Source organism: Hermetia illucens, chromosome 1 (assembly GCF_905115235.1).
Source record: "Hermetia illucens chromosome 1, iHerIll2.2.curated.20191125, whole genome shotgun sequence".
In the NCBI taxonomy this organism is placed as follows: domain Eukaryota; kingdom Metazoa; phylum Arthropoda; class Insecta; order Diptera; family Stratiomyidae; genus Hermetia; species Hermetia illucens.
This window is the reverse complement of record NC_051849.1, coordinates 138,165,557-138,183,150: the sequence shown is the minus strand read 5'-3', so window position 1 is coordinate 138,183,150 and position 17,594 is coordinate 138,165,557. Positions and strand designations below refer to the sequence as shown.

The 17,594-nt window shown below is 40.3% G+C and overlaps 2 protein-coding genes, 1 long non-coding RNA gene and 1 other non-coding gene across 4 annotated transcripts in view; 3 read left to right on the top strand and 1 right to left on the bottom strand.

Annotated features, from left to right (window-relative positions):
• The window catches only part of LOC119647303 (abhydrolase domain-containing protein 2), a 100,832-nt gene extending 94,324 nt beyond the window's left edge, over positions 1–6,508 (top strand). Inside the window, exon 6 of the mRNA XM_038048214.1 lies at positions 4,232–6,508. Within this exon, the coding sequence (XP_037904142.1) occupies positions 4,232–4,413 (182 nt within the window). The 3' untranslated portion in view covers positions 4,414–6,508. The remainder of the gene's footprint in view (positions 1–4,231) is intronic.
• On the top strand, positions 280–361 carry Trnas-aga. The gene has a single exon. It is a non-coding gene; the product is annotated as a tRNA-Ser (tRNA).
• Positions 4,126–13,961, bottom strand: LOC119647305. Its single transcript, XR_005248844.1, has 3 exons — positions 13,872–13,961; positions 13,712–13,791; positions 4,126–4,383 (listed from the first exon to the last, which is right to left on the bottom strand). It is a non-coding gene; the product is annotated as an uncharacterized LOC119647305 (long non-coding RNA).
• Positions 13,923–14,877, top strand: LOC119647304 (pyroglutamyl-peptidase 1). Its single transcript, XM_038048215.1, has 2 exons — positions 13,923–14,265; positions 14,341–14,877. The coding sequence occupies exons 1-2, from the start codon at positions 14,062–14,064 to the stop codon at positions 14,755–14,757; spliced, it is 621 nt and encodes a 206-aa protein (XP_037904143.1). The 5' UTR covers positions 13,923–14,061; the 3' UTR covers positions 14,758–14,877.
• Positions 14,878–17,594: the final 2,717 nt, after the last annotated feature.

The following is a 17,594-nucleotide window of genomic DNA, read 5'->3' as shown; positions in this document are numbered from 1 at the left end:
GTGTACATACTATATGGGATATATATTTACATATTCTCTGAAATGTTATCAACCGAGAGTTGATAAGATTCGTTATCTCGTAGCAAGTGGGTGGATGACGCCAGCTTCAATCTCGACACTGGCTTGTGCTATATATAATCGAGATTATTATCATGAGTCCAATTAATTTTAACATGTGATTTATGGTACCTGTCGGAATTATGGATTGTGTGCCGGAGAAAGATGCATTAATTTAAAAGTATTCGAACGTTAAAAAAAAGCGGTGTTCAGTTGCCCGCAGCAGTCGTGGCCGAGCGGTTAAGGCGTCTGACTAGAAATCAGATTCCCTCTGGGAGCGTAGGTTCGAATCCTACCGACTGCGAATATATGTCTGTCACTTTTTTAAAAGTGTTTATGACTCCAAAAGAACACTAGACAAGTTACGGTCAATCATCCGTGGACCGAGATCTATTTTTCCAACTTAATACTTTGAAATTGAGAAATTTGAAAGTATCTTTTTACTAGGAGGAATACGCATACGGAACAAAAATTAATTCAAACCGCTTGAATTGGTTTCTAGGTGGGTCGGAAAGTGTGTGCCTTGAATACGAGTCATAAGAATGGGTGAATGAATATGTCCAAAAAATTCAGGCAATTCAATGATTTTCTGTTATGCTTCTTGCAATTCTCACTGATCCATGTTCACAAAATATTGAATCATTATAATTTTTTGAATTATCCCGAACTATTGATGCAAATGTTGGAATTTTTTCATAAGAATGCTTCTAAAGGTAATGCATCATCTACGGCGCAACAACCGGTATCCGGTCTAGGCCTGCCTTAATAAGGAACTCTAGACATCCCGGTTTTGCGCCGAGGTCCACCAATTCGATATCCCTAAAAGCTGTCTGGCGTCCTGGCCTACGCCATCGCTCCATCTTAGGCAGGGTCTGCCTTTCCGGGTGGGATCATCCTCATCCATACGGATTAAGTGACCCGCCCACCGTAACCTATTGAGCCTGATTTTATCCACAACCTTCCTGTTTGGCCAGTGTCGATATCGTCAGCATAGGCCAGTAGCTGGGTGGACTTAAAGAGGATCGTACCTCTTGCATTTACCTCAGCACCATGGATCAGAGAACGCATGATAGGGCATCCCCTTGGCTTAGAGCGTTGTTGATGTCGAATGGTCTTGAGAATGATCCTGCTGCTTTTATCTGACCTTACACATTGGTCAGGGTAAGCCTAGTCAGTTTTGTCAATTTCGTCGGGATACCGAGTTCTCTCATGGGCGTGTACACTTTTACCCTGGCAATGCTATCATAGGTGGCTTTAAAATCGATGAAAAGATGGTACAACTGATATCCATGTTCCAACAGCTTTTCCATCGCTTGCCGCAGAGACCAAATCTGATCTGTTGCTGATTTGCCAGGAGTGAAGCCTCTTTGGTTCTGGGCGTATGGTGCTATCCGGCCTAGCAAGATAGAGTAGAATATCTTATTGATGGTACTCAGCAACGTGATACCTCTATAATTGCTGCACTGTGTGCATCTCCCATTTTATGTATGAGACAGATAATGCCTCTTTGCCAGTCGTCAGACATTAACTCGCTGTCCCACACCTTGAGCACAATTTGATGAACCACTTAGGGTAATTGGTCGCCTCCATATTTAACCAATTCGGCTGTAATTCCATGGACTCCTGGCGACTTATGATTTTTAAACCGACGAATTGCGCGGACTGTTCCTTCTACACTTGGCGGTGGCAGTATTTGTCCGTCGTCTTCAGTTGGCGAGACCTCCTACTCGCTGATGTTCTGGTTGTTCAGGAGTTCATCAAAGTACAAAACTCATCGCTCCAATGTGCCCATTTTGTCGGAAATCAGATTTCCCTCCTTGTCCCGGCAGCATGAGCATTGAGGTGTGTAAGTCTTCATCCTGCTGACTTGTTGGTAAAATTTCCGCGCCTGGTATGGTTGGTCCCTGCACTTTTCGAGCTCAAAAACTTGTTGCTTCCCCCAGGTTCCCTTTTTCCGTTTGTGAAGTTGCTTCCCTGCTCGACTCTTTTACCTGTACGAGTTCACAGACCTGTTGATTCTCCCAGGCTTCCTTTCCGTCTGTGAAGTCGCTTCTCCGCTCGCCGGAGTTCGTGATAAGTCTCCGCGCGTGCCTGCGTCCTTTGAGAATGCAACATTGCTCAGTATACAGCATTCTTCCGTTCCGTTGCTAGCTTACATTTATGGTCAAACCAGCCGTTCCGACTCTTTGCGGCTGGCGCCAAGTATGTTTGTGGCCGTTTCAATGATAACGTTCTTCAAGTGATTGTGAAGATCATTGGTTGATGCTTCACCTCTAGGATCTCTGTTGACTGCGGCTATTGCGACATTCCCTTATAGGTGTTGCGGAGTGTTGACTCTCACCTGATTGTCAGAGGAGATTCTGGGTGGTGTTGTGATTCAAGCTGGGAGCACCATGCCAACGAGATAGTGGTCCGAGTCTATATTGGCCCCCCTATATGTTCTGACATTCATCAAGGCTGAGAGGTGGCGGCGTTCGATCAGCACGTGGTAAATTTGGTTGAAAGTAGTTCCGTCTAGAGAGGCCCACGTTTGTTTGTGGACCGTTTTTCGCGCAAATCAGGTACTTGTTGGAAGTATTTTCGTGTGACACTGCTAATTGAATAATCCACAGTCCGTTATCATTGGCATCTTGATGTAAGCTATGGGATCCAACGTATCGCCTGAATACGGGCTCTGTCCTTACTTGGCTGTTAATATCCCCAAGTATAATTTTGATATCATATCTGGGGCAGGCTTCAAGGGTTCGTTCTACTGCCTCGTAGAAGGTATCCTTCTCCGACAGTCTTCTCTGTAGGGGCGTGAACGTTAATGAACCTTATATTTCAAAATTTGAATCGCAAACGCAGAGTGCATAGCCGTTCGCTTATGTTTTCAAAGTCGATAACAACACGGGGGGGTTCAAGTAAGTGGCTTCACTTACGATTAAAAGTGAGGAAGGAGGCAGAACCAAAAGATATCGTAATCCGCAATGAAGACTTCAAAGATGTGCACACTACGTGTCCTACGAAGGGAAATAATATCGGAGTTGGCAGAGCAGTCCTTCAGGCAATTACAGAGTTTGAAAAGGGTAAGGGAAGGGAGATTAAAGATGGAACCGCGAAGGATGGTTCACACGGGGAAGGTTCTTTTTGAAAAAGGGGATCCGAGTAAATTTACATTGTACAGATTCAAGAACGCGACAGCCACGGTTGGGAAGGGGAAGTAAGACTACACAGCAATATCTAAGGATGTTTTTGACAAGCATTGAATTGACAAATAGGAGAAGAGGATTTAAGCGAATATTACGTCCAGTGACAGTGATAGTGTCAGCTTGTTTACCGAGCACCAACCAACTTCAATTCATGAGCGCCATTAGGCCCTTTTTTGGGAAAATTTGTTATAACTTTTATTTCGCTTTCGCTAGTCTTTTTTTCTTGCGGCATCTTATCATACTGGTACCACTTTCCATCTATTATCCTTATCCTTATCTGCGCTTACCAAACCTCAACAAGCCGTGGTAAATTCAAACGTATGGATAAAGTGTTTGTCGTAGTTTGTGTAGTTTTGCAAGTACTTTCAACTGATCCGATCAAGTGTCGGTTTTTTTTTGGCATAAATCAAAGGAAATTTCCCGCAAGCGCTTGTGATGGTATGATGAGATAAAAAGCAAGTAGCCGAATTAAGTTGCACGTTTGTGGAAGTTTTGAGTTTGCGGTAAATGCCATGCGCGTGGATCCGACATTACAGGGACAATACTCTACCTGAAATGTTACAGCGCCCCATATTGCATGCCTGAAATTTGAATGTTTTTTTCTTAAAAGTACCAACCTTTAAAATGTTATTACGGTTTCTCGGTAATGATATGTAGGATCTTTGGCAATTTAAGCACTTTGATTGCCATAAATATTAGCTGGGAATTGGTTTCTCAAGGATATACTTTTGCGTAGGAGTGTACCTAAAAATGCATCGAAATATTCTTACATAAGAAAACAAAGACTTTCGTGCTTGATGGGTCGAACTTTCGGTTTGGGATTTGTACTTATCACGCCAAGCGCCTGAATCGTACATTGATCGCCGGGCTCTATGCGTTAAGAATTTAGAAAAAAACTTTTTATTTGATTCTGGCAATGAATTATTGAAGAATATCATCTTATATATCTGATTAAATCTATAAATTTGACATTTCTATTTCAGCCACACGTCCTAACTCAGTCTACATTGAACTAGCACATGGTGGTCACCTTGGATTCTACGAGGGTGGGCTTATATACCCCAACCCTGTGACATGGTTGGACCGCGCCCTGGTCGCTCTTATTGGCGGACTGGTGCTGGCCCATAGTGATGGACTGCAAAAGAAGATCTCTATTTCAACATGAACACAACAACCAGCAGCCTATATTAAAGATTTGAATAGCAGCAGTTGCAAAACTGGAAACGAACACTAAAAGAGTTTCACAAAATATTAAACAAAAAGAAAGTTAAGAAAAAGGGAGCTGCGATGCACAGCAACAAATATTTACTTATTAATAAATAGATTATATTTCGATGTTTCACACACGCTCAAAAAACAATAATTTTAAAATAGATCAAACCAGAAGGAAACATTAGTAGGTTCCTAGATATGGAGATGACAAAACCGCTTTGCAAAATGACAAAAATATTTCAAATTTATTTATACATTCGAAAATATATAGTATATGAATACAGGATGACAAAGCCAGTATGGAAAACTACATTTGTTTATATTTACGGTTAGGAGCAAAAGGAAGACTTTGAAATCAATCATATAAACCTATATTCCCCGAAAATGATTGAATTCAAATTTATTTAGATCAGAAATGATAAAGATTCTTTTCCGTACATGAAATACTTTAAAATTATTTTCCGAACCGAAAAAAGACGAAATCCTGTTCTCGCATAGACGAAAAGAATTGATTTTTATAACTAAATTGATTTATGAGTGCAAAAGGCAGAACTAGGGCTTGACTTAGCATTTGAACTTTACTAATAATTGCGATGTTTGTTGTTAACTTCCGGTGTGAACAAACCAAATTGTCGTTGTATGTAAGTGTCTTAAGTGTTCGTGCATATCGTTGAGGAGTAAATCATAATGAAAAAAATAATGCAGGCGCAGCCTCGTTTTGAGGAGCGCCTGAATAGTCGGCATCTTTTGTAAAGTTACTGAGTATTTTTACATAGACTACGAAGTATACACATAAATGTATATTTTGAGTATGCTGTGTTGATAATATACGAATATATGCAGTTTTATCGAGCACAATTGCTGTAATTATGAAATTTATTGCTTTTTGCTAAGTAATTTACACTAAACAAACCGTTCGAGCAGATGAAAGTTTTATATGCATAAATTGTTCTACTATTTTCGATTTGTTTTTATAACGTAGGTATTAGAATTTTTTACAGACCATATTTGACAAAAACTATTAGAGAACTCGCAACAGTGAAGCATTCGTTGAAAATAAGCCTTTAGAAATATTTCGAGGAAAGCAAGCGCTTTCACACAGGGTACATTTGAAGGCCGCAATGTGTTCAAATTATATTGAGGCATTGAGAGCTGCGTTTAAAAATAGATGAAGCATTCAAAAAGTAGACCTAAATCCCCCAAGTCTAATTCGTTTTCGCACAAGTGCGCCTAGTGAGAAAACAAGTTAAATACTGGAAATTTAAGTCACAAGCAGTCGTGATCACCAACTTTGTGAAACCGAAAGTCACCTTTTCGTATGAGAATTCAGTGGTCAACCCATTCTACTTTTATGCAGCGTTACCAAACGTGTTTGTTCACGAAATATGAGTTTAAATACTAGAAGTGCATCATCCATGTCTTGACTAAATACTGCGCAAAGATTGAATTATGCATATTAACAAAAAATTGAAAATACATTTCTCATTCCATATTTATTGTTACCAATTCAGTGTAAAGCATTTGTTGTAACAGCAGTAATTGCATGGAAAACGCTAAGTATTAGATTCGGCTGCATAGATACAGAAGTATTCTTCAAATCAATGGTTCCAATTGATGTGATTATTAGTTCGATCAAGTTTTAATACCCAAATTACAACAAATAGACAAATACTTTACACGAAAAGGTCTTATTGTAGGTTATTCAGTTAAGCAGTATTTGTTTATTGTTAATTTATTGAGGATTAGTCTTTAGATTCGTGCATAACACAAATGAACGTGGCTGTATGATTTTGCTGAATTATCAGCAAATTATTTGTTTTCAATATGTTTGTAAACTATAAATTGAAACTGACTTACTAATTACATAAATGTTGTCTGGAATATATGAATAATGGAAGCCCTGTTTCGATGAACTATAGCTCCAATATATGTAGATTTGAGCGACCGATCGTCATGTCGAGAAAGGGAATCAATGTAGATGCAACGACATATTTTTGCATCATAAGATGTTTTCAATGGCTAAATAAATATTAATATTGCGAACAGAATTCGGCATTTTCGTTTTATTAAACAATATTTCAGTTCAAGCCCACACATTTTTTTCACAGAATATGGTGATGCAATGATCTTATTTCTGACATTGGGTGAAACATAGGGGTGATTGGTCAAAATGTATGCCTCGAAAAGTGTAAGAGGTCTCGTTCTCACAACCTATCCAACCGAAAAATCTGAAAGAATCACAATATTGCACCTATAAAAAATCTAGGCCTCAAAATATATCCCATTCGGATACCTGTTCAAATAAACTTAATAATAGCCTATTACCATATTTTAATAATTTACCCGAAAGCGAAAGTTCATTCTTGAAATATAAAATTTCGTATCATTATAAGTAATACATAATTTTGGAAAGTTTGAAAAAAATACAGGCAGCTACATGCTACTCACCTTCGCAGGGGCGAAAATCTAGTCAAATATTTAGGAGTATATTTTGACTGTAGGTTAACATGGAAACACCATATCCAGGAACAATACCAGAAATCTTGCAGATTGTTCTGGTGCTGTAGGATTGCGATAGGTAAGACCTGGAGACTTTCACCAAAACGGATTCATTGAATGTATACATTCATAATAAAATTTTAATGTATACATGCATCGTCTAGTGGCCGAGACTGAACTTTGCTAACAGCAGGAAGCTGCTGACGCAGATTCAGAGGCTCGGTTGGCTAAGTGTTACCGGAGCAATGGGTATTGCACCGACCGCGGCACTCCAAGCTATTCTAAATTTACCCCCAATCCATTTTGAGATGGAACGGAAGGCAGCTACTGAAACATGTAGGCTAGATACTTTGGCGCGTGGAAAGGTGGCTTTGATGCTCGTTGATAATATGATTTCCAGGTTCGTTTTCCGTAAGACATATGCCGTCGTAATCACCAAAAGAGAAGAATGGTCGATAAATGGTCACGAGTCTTTTGGGATTACAAACTTAAAAATCCTCACCGACGGGTCGATCATGGAAAACGGATCGATCATGGAAAACGGATCGAGCGCGGCAGTGTTATCAGGAAATCCGATTATGGAATCGGCTCGACCTCCCGCACCGTTCGAATCTATTCCGACAGTCGGATAGCAAGCCAGTTGGTGTGGATTTGTCACCAGGTGCCGCTGAAACTTGGCCGATCAAACGAAACATTCCTGATGTGGGTGCCGCTTCGCTGGTAATAAGGAAACCGGCCATCTACTGTCAAGTGTACTCTGAAGGAGGAAATTGCAAGGATTCAGCCAGCTAAATGGAGAAATTTGAACTTCAGCCGGCAGACGAAAATCTTTGTGAAGGAACCTAGAGCCGCTAGAGCGGCATTTTTTTTACCCTAGTAGAGCTCCTGTTCCTGAAACCACCACATCGAAAAAATCGGAGTAGTGGTCTCAGCCATATGCAGCTAATATGAGAAGGAAGAAGAGACGGTTCTGCACTTCGTATGCAGCTGCCCGCCTCCTCAGACCTCAGACGAAGATACCTTGGTAAGTACCCCCCCCCCCCCCCCCCTTATTAAAATCAATTCGTCTGTCTGTCACACCCGATTTTTTTGCAAACTGTTGAGCCGATTGTCACGAAATTTGGTGAGAACATCAATGTCCCTTTATGGCAGGGCTCGATTATTACTTATCGAAACTGATCTTATTTTTGATATTGAGTGTAACACAAACGTGTGAAAACTCAAAATGTGTGCCCCAAAAACTGAACCAGGTCTCATTCAGAACCTATCCAACCGAAAAAAGTGAAAAAATTCAGTGGTGTATTTATATGAAATTTGGGCCTTAAAATACATCCCGTTCCGATATCTGCACAAATAAAGCTAATAATAGTATATCACCATATTTCAAAAATTTACCCAAAAAACTCCGTTATGTTTATCCTGGTTACAATATAGGCAATAATATAAGACACAATTCTAGAAAATTTGAACGCAATCTAACTATTATTAACAAAGTTATAGAAGGTCAAAGTTTCGCATTTCACGTAACCTTTTTGCTCTCTAAGACGTGTATGACTTCATAACCCCATAAAGGGATCCATGGGGACATTTTGGTTTTCCTTTCTTAGCTGTTTTTAGTAGGTTGTATATAAGTATCAATGACTGGAGATAGACATGTTTGTGTATATGTATGTGCTAATGAAGTATGCGGGGGTAAAATAGAAATATGTGGAGATGTTTTGGATTCATTTAGATGCGTACATATATATGCACTGGTATACGGTAATATTGTATGGTTTTTATGATTCTGATTCTGATTTTTACGCCAAAATTAGCGAAATACATTTCGACATTGACATACTTAAATTAAATTAGAAGAGAGAGAGAGAATATAAAGAAGTCGGAATACCGAAAGCTGGGCGCTTAGAATATAAAGGATCTGTGTCTGAAAATAAGGGGGATTTTTGGATAATTTCTAAAATATGCTAATATACTATGATTAACTTTATTTTAGCAAATATCGGAACAAAATGTATTTTGAGGCCTACAGTGCACATAGATCCACCATTGTGATTTTATTTCAGATTTTTCGCTTGGATAAGTTCCGAGAACGAGGCCACATTTTTAGGGCTCACGTTTTGATGCCTCGCTGCCCTATGTTTAACCCAATATCAAAAATAGAACCACTATGGAAAAGTACTAATCGAGCCCTTTCATTTGATAATCCACACAGCCATACCCAGTAAAAAAACCTGTGTATGAAAAGTTCCCCTTAAACTCAAGAACTCAACATGAAATGATGCCACTTACTATATGTAAAGGGATTCTCAGACTGGGCATTTTCACCAAATTTCTGCTTCGGACAAAACCAAAAAACATTATAATGCCTTTAACATAACGCTCAGACCTCAAAATACGCCCATTCTGATCTACACATGCCGGAATGTACCTAATAACAGTATGTTATTATATTTTTTACATTTGCTGGAAACCTCCTGAACTGAAATAGAGCACGATACTTTAAAGTCTAGAGCAGATGATACTATTTCTATATCACTGATCCGTAAATATAAGTGTCACATTGTCATGTCTGATGCCTTTATGATTCGCATAATGAAACGTCATGTCTGGATGGCTCAAGTGGTTAGTGCCCTGGGCTGTCATAGCGAAGGTCGCGCTTCAAATCTCGCTTGGGCTAAAGGGATTTGTTATCGTGACCTGAATGTCGGATACCAGTCGACTAAGCTGTGAATGAGTACCTGAGTCAAATCTAGGATAATAATCTCGGGCGAGCGCAATGCTGACCACATTGTCTTCCACAGTCTAGTATGGTGTACCGTTACGGTCTTGAATGAAGTGGTCTAACATACTTCAAGGGCCTGATCCAACATGGACTGTTGCGCCAACATTATTATTGCTATTTCCGAGTTGTCATAATCTTGCAGATGCCGCATTTTACCTAATACTAGCACTAAGTGCCAAGCATTTAGGCTCGGACGATCCTACATACTTAAAAACTAAAGGAGCGCTGGTGGTGGTGCCAGTGGTAGGTCAATGGGAGAATCCGTCGAGAACTCCCCGCAACATCAAGCACGTATGCAGGAATGGTGTACTTCTGCATGGTTTGAACCAGACTGTGCGAAAGTCCCAGGACATTATGGGAATCCGTGAGGGATTCAGGTACAATACCTGTAGCTGACAATATTCTGCGAACTGCAACCACCCGCTCGAGATGCCAAATTTCTTTGATTTCTCCAGCCAGTGGCTATAGTTCACCTTCTTCTCCACGTATTTCCGTTCGATGTTGCTATTATGGGGGATAGCAACATCAATAATATACGCGCAGCGATCCGTCTTGTCAACTATTAGCACGTCAGGCTTGTTTTGCGGTATATGGCGATCAGTCGAAACTTGCTGGCCCCAATACATGCTGTAAGCAGAACTATCAAGTACTGCTTGCGGCTCATATCGGTAAACCAGATCCCGTGATCAGCCCATGCGTATATGCAAGGTTTTGGTGAATCACGTTACATACAGCGTTGTGTCTGGTGATGTACTGCACCGGTGCCATAACAGTACAGCCAGAAATGAAATGGTCCAACGTCTCTAACGCCGAACCACATATTCGGCACTAGTCGTTCTCCAACCGTTCTTTCATGATGAGTTTTTTATAAGCTCGAGTAGCGACCACGCCGTCCTGAATGGCACACATGAACCCCTCCGTCAGAACTGCACTGTCTGGACGTTCTGTTGGGTTTCCTTGAGAGATCTGAAAAAGCACCGCTGGTATGTTGCATTCTGGACACATCTGGAGTGACTTTCGCCATACCGTCGTAATCGACTGCATATGAAAGAAAGTTTCTGCTTTAATGTGTCCAGAATTTCAACTAAGGGTGTCTCACTGGGGATAGCATAGTTCCTGTAAACCCTCTACACTTTATTTCTCACCCGTCTGCTGGCATCGCCAGCGTTGATCAGAGTCAATGTCAGTAGCAATGTCCTGCCTTAGTGAGTCCCGCCGACGTTCTAGACGAATTTTCCATAGTGGATTTCTTTAGTCACTAAAACCAATAACACGAAAGCGAATCTTCGACCGTGCAATCTGACAGCCGCTACTGCACCACAATACACAGGTGATTGTAGTTGCAGCAGCGACGAATGTAAGCTAGTAACGGAACGGAAGAATGCTTCATACCGGGTAATGTTGCATTCTCAAAGAACACGGGCACGCGTAGAGACCTAAAAAGAACTGCGTCGACCGGAGAAGGTCTGTGAACTCGAACAGTACAGGGAGCAACAACCAAAGCATCCACTGCAAGTGTGGCCCTGGCAAGGATGATGCTGAACGAAGGAGGGCCACAGCATGCTTCCTGGTTGCTTATAGCTAGGGTAGTGAGTTCGATCCTGCTCTATGCAACTCCACTTTGGGGAAAGGCATTGCAGGTTACAGTTAACGCTAACAAACTGAACTTAGTTTGTTAGCGTTAACTGTAACCTACTCTACAGAAAAACTGCCCCTTGAGGACTGTCTCAGAGGATGCAGGTTTCGTCATCTCTGGAATGATGCCCATTGACATTTTGGCAGATTAGATGACGAATATACACAATGCAAAGTCTATCTCTCCTTTATCGCAGACGAAGAATCCCGGAAGAGATCTGTAAATAGATGCCAAGAGCGTTGGGAACGCTCGGAAAAGTGTCGGTTGATACACAGGCTCATCTCTGCCATCAAAGAGTGGTGGTACGGTGAGATTAATTATAATCTTACCCAGTTTCTCACGGGACATGGAGGATATCGCCAGTATCTCTTCAGGTTTATACTAGATACCTCATCCGATTGTCCAAATTGCAATGGAGACCCAGAGAATGTATTCTTCCACTGTCCGTTTGTGGAGGAAAGGAAGAACCTAGAGGTACTCGTATCAGACAATCTGGTGCGAAGAATGCTAGCATGTCAGGAAGACTAAGATGCGGTCAACTCCATGTTGCATTTATCCAGAGCAAACTGCGAAAGACAGAGGAGACTAGAAAAGCGCGGTTACGTACGCCGCGTAGAGACGAAAGGGGGCCAAGGTAAAATGAACTGACTCCCCGTGATGTAATACCTTATGGTGCTTCCACGGGGCTTGGGGGGACTCGAAGGTGGTTTTAGCAGGTACGAATCTCAAACGCTGTCGTATCCAGGCCAGTGTTTTTTGAAGATTTTCACCTCTTCAAAAAAAAAGACAGACAGACAGTAAACCGATTTTTACAAAAAACCTTAAAAAGGGCTGGGGAGAAGTAGATTCTTCATGAATGAAATTTTATTATTTCACTCGAATGTCAATTATTCCTGTTAATTATGACGTTAGCATCTTATTTGTATGGCTTGGGATGCGGTAAATTTGCACGAAATTGATAAGTTTGAACTATTATAACTTTGACACTAATAGTCGGATTTTCATGAAACTTGGCATGCATATGCATGATACTGTCCTCTATGCCGGTACAAAATTAGTACCCCTAGGATGAACCAATTTCTAAAAGTTAGTTATACTACTACTTATTAATAGTAATTTTATTTGAGGAGATATTGGAATAGGACAGATTTTGTGGCCTAGATTTTATCTACACGCACCTTCCTGATTATGTTCGCATTTTGGTTGGGTAGTTTCCGGAAATGAGTTAAATGGGTACATTTTGACTTCTTACTCGCGCAGTTTGCAATTTACGCCCAAACTAATATCAGTTTCGGAAAGTGCTAATTTGATATCCCACATGACTATATTCGATGAAAGAAATTTTTATATTCCACCTTTACATGTATGGGGAGCCCCCTTTAAATTGCACATAAATTTATGCCACTCACTGTAAGTGTGGGATTTCATAGTTCCCATATGACCACCAAATTTTGTTCGGATCGTTTTAGCCACTTTGGAGAAAAGTGCATGTGACAGACAGACAGACAGCGAATCGATTTTAATAAGGTTTTGTTTTACACAAAACCTTAAAAAAAAAGCTAAATGCACTTGCTGCCGCTTTTGATCACGCTGCTCCGCAAAGTAGAGGCGCTGAGGCAGCGTCTAGCGCTTCTGTCCTGTGATTGAAACCGTCAAAGCCAAATGCAATGTTTGTTTATTTAAGGTGAACCCAATATCTACGTATGTAATATATACGTATATCTTGTAGTTTGAAAAAAGTATGAAGCAATATTTTGGGTTTTAGCCATATATGAATGGAAAAAATGCGTAGAAAGTTTCTCACGCAAGATGAACGTAGAACCTTTATACACGAAGCACCAGATTCCGGTATTCCAATTTGTTTGATTTTACATGTCATTATTACATTTTTTTAGCTCCGTGTGGATTTCAACTTTACCTCAGTAAAGTAAGTAGGGGTCCTATTTTATCCTTCTTTGTTAATTTTCTTCAAATTATATTCAAAAGGCTATACTTTGCGTTGTTGTACAGAAATACATACAACTTCTTTTACCCCCTTTCTGAACACTTACCTATGTATTGTTATAACGGTGTCCGGATATCAATTTTGCTCACTGGGTTCCAAATTCAAGTACCCGCCTTCACCGACAGGTAATACTTTGCCGGGGAGGAGGGAGGATTCTTTGCAGGAGCATCTCCACATCTTCAGACATAAAGAAAAATACTGCTCGAATCGTCCCCAGCTGAAGTGTACCTCATGCGTTTATAAAAGCAGCGGTTAAACATCAAAAGATAAAACAATTTTTAGGGAGGGCATATTTGTATTCAGTCTGAGAAAATATAAAAACTGTTTACCTTGCAAATCACTGCTTTCTCTCTGTTCTGTGTAATATTAGTTGGGCATTCAGGAAATTATTATGGGCAACGTTGCAAGGCTGAGAAGAAAAAACGCAGTAAAGTGTACAACAGAAGCTGGATATCCATAGTTCAAACTAGGACCGCGTTGCAAACTTACCAAACTGAGGTATAGGCGCCATTTCTATCCACCCACGGCACCTATCAGCTCAGCTGTTTGTCAACATAGCAAACAGTTTGCGCCACTTCGCTGAAAATAGCATGTAAACACGACGAGGTCGGGGAACTGAGATATCTGAGATAAGGTTACTGCGGTTTCATGACTATTGTGCGGGAGGCGTTGACACGAGATGGATGAGAACCTGGTGATCGTGACAGGATTTGGACCATTCGTTGGTCATGAGTTGGTGAACGCCAGTTGGGAAGCGGTTCGTCTGCTTCCAGACAGCCTCGAGCACGACGGCAAAACGCATAACATTGAGAAGGTGCTGATTCCTGTGCAATACGATGCAGTGGACGAGAAGGTGGACGAAATCTGGAAAAGGAATCCGAAGGTGAGAATTAATACTTTTGGAATCAACACAGGCAGCCACAGCTATGCCCTTATACCCTTCTACCTTCTATTGTAGCTCGTCATCCACTGTGGAGTAAATGGCAATGCAAATTGTATACACCTCGAGCAATTAGCATACAACAACCAATTTTGCCGTCCAGATTTCTCGGGAAAAATCCTTAATAGTCCGTCAGTGTGTCTGGATAATGCAGGATCCTGTTGTGATACTATTTCCACCGAAATCGATGTCCAATCTATAGTCGATAAGTTGTTTCCCGACACCGAGGCATGTAATCCGCTTTGTATCTGCTCGCGTGACGTTGGAAACTACCTCTGTGGGTATATTTACCTAAAATCACTGGACAGAGATAAGAAACGTTGTCTGTTCGTGCATGTACCACCGATCGACCAACCATTTTCATCGCAAACAACAAGTGAAGCAATTCGCCAAATTATTGAGGAATGTTTGCACCAGCTGAAGAAAACTGACTAGATCGGTGGACTTTCTTCGGGAACATTGAGTGTTTCATGCTTAAGCTTGGTACTAAATGCCAATATTTTGTTTTTTACTGAAATTAACATTATTTTTTTCTATTATATGAATTATTTGATATAAAGTGTGTTTGAAGCAAACGATATCAAGTCAAATTTAGTTTAGGAAAACGGCCAACAGTAGAGGCTCTAACATTACGGTCCAGTGCAAAAAGCATTACATCCTGAATTGGTCGAAAACACCAATATATCTCCAAAGCGCTGAAAAGAACAAGTGACTCGATAGTGGAGTATACCATAAAAAAATTCAAAGTGCAGTTCCGGAAGGGAAATCAATCGATATGTTTGAAGTGGGTACGTACGTATCATCAGTGCAATCTGCGGAAAGGTGCTCAATGTTGCTGGGTGGTATGAAGAGAACTGGTTAAAATTAGTCCTGCAGATTAGCTAATATTTAAGTGTTTATAATAGGGAAGTCAAAATTACATAAAAATTCACTTATGGAATACAACATCGACATAACATATATCCTTAGCATAAGAGTGTATAGTAAGCATGGTCGCAACCTCGTTCCAAAGGAGGGCCATGTTATTTGGCTGTCCACAAAAATGTGGAGCCGACGAATATAAGGAACTAAATGCTGACACAATACTTACGGTTAACGGGGGAATTTGAGGCACCAGAACTCATATTGTCTTGGAAGCTCCCGCCCAGATAAAACAAATTTTACTGCTGTGTTGGCCATGAAAGCGATATTCACGCGAATAAGAACAATTGCAATACCATAATCCTGATTCCAAATTGTATTATGTACATCTTGTGACGCCAAGCGAAGATAATCGGCTGGAGTTAACCTGTTTCTTACGGTTCTGCGATTACTGGCGAACTGCTGTATGTACATGTACGAAAATCCTAGGAAGCCAGGGTTAGAAAGGCATATCTGGCATCTTGAGCGCAAGCCATGAAGAAGCATTTTTCGAAAATAATTGTTGAAATACTGTCAGAATGCATGGTTAATAGCTCGAAAATATGTACTTGTTTGTCTTTTGTTGTGTTTGTGTTTTGCTGATAAATGGAGTAAATAAATACCAAGTCTCTAGTCTAACGGGTCATCGCATTCTACCTGCCTGGATCAATGGGTAAAATATTAAAGGTGTCGAATAATTTGGTGGTAGCGTTATTTCTGCCAATGCTGGCATCAAGCTCCACGTTCGACATTCATTCATTAGTATCCACCACGGAACTCCAAAAATTCCGGCTTTTCATCGAGACTCGCCAATTGGACATCTCTAGCAGGTTTCTGGCATCCTAGCCAACGTCATTCCTCTGTCTCATACATATTGCCCCTATAAATTTTCCATGCTGGACCATTTTCACACATATGGATTAGATGACTCGCTCCCTATTTTAAGCGCAACCAAGCCAAAGTTACATCACTCTCACTCGGGAATCGTCTATCCTCCTGTACGAAGCCAAACATTTATGGGAGGAGTCTTTTCTCGAATGGGTCTATCATTGGGTTTAACTAGATTATTGGTTTGTACAGTAGTAAATTCAACTCTATGGTGAGGCTTTTGAAGCGAAACAGTTTTTGTAAGGTGCAATAGACTCTGCTGGCTGTCAAGGATTGTAGCTGTTATCGGCTACGATTTTTGACGATAGATAAGAGACATTTTCAACAGGTTTCGAAGTTGTAGTCTTCTGCCTTTGTTGGTTTCAATTGACCGCTGCTATTGGATGTCGCTGCTTCTTGGTTTTGATACTGAAGTTGCCTCCATGTATTTGTCTTGCTTTTACTAATGTAGCAAAGATCTCGTACCGCTTACTCTCGAAATGTTCATCATCTCAATATCGTCAATATAGGCCAATAGTTACGTGGACTTATCGCGAACAATTTTTGGAGCAAATTAAAAAGAATGCTTCATAGAACACCCACTTGCCTTAAACCTTCTTTGATAATAGAAGGTCTTGAAAGTGATCTTGATCCCCCCCAACACGGTTGGCCGTAAGCGAAAACAACGAGGAAAAATAATAGAAAAACAAATTGTAAAGGAAGGTTATCGAATAGACATCAACAACTTGTAACTGATAAAACAAGTTTGGAACATTTATCAGTATACGCGTATGAAAGCTTATGAATTAATAAGGTAATTCTAAACTCTTAGGATATATTGCTTTTGTTATGTAATATGTTACTTATCTTATGAAGCTTTTTATGTGTGATTATGTATATGGTATATCTGGCCTAACGCCCTCTTTTTTATGTAAAAGGATAGTACTAGACATATTCAACAAACCTGGAACAGCCGGAAAAATTATTTTACGAAACCCTTTGGGACAAGCATGCTTAACATCAAGGTGATTGGGGGAGGGATTAGAAATGAAAAGTGAGTAAAAATGGTCTCAAAGTTGACAATTGGATTCATTAGAATAAGAAATTAGATCAGCAATTTTCAAGTTAGCATTAATATATATGAATATACATGACTAGAAGATTTTGGATTTCCGCTCTTCAATACTCAACAATTATTGGAAACCCATGGACCTGGTTCAAATTTCTATTGGGGCCATAAAGTCAGTCTGGCAACCCTAAAACCGAATGTTTTCTTCAAAGTATATATATTTCTACACTAAACCAGGCATTCTAGGATAAGTTGACTTATATATATTACAGGATAAGATAGTGACCTATATAGAACGGTGGTTTGCAGTAATGGAGATAAAGATGATGCGTTGGACCATTATTAATATGGCATGATCACATCCGAAATGAGGATATTCACGATCGATATGTGGTTGTACCGATCGTGAAAAAAACCAGAGAGGCATCGTTAACAG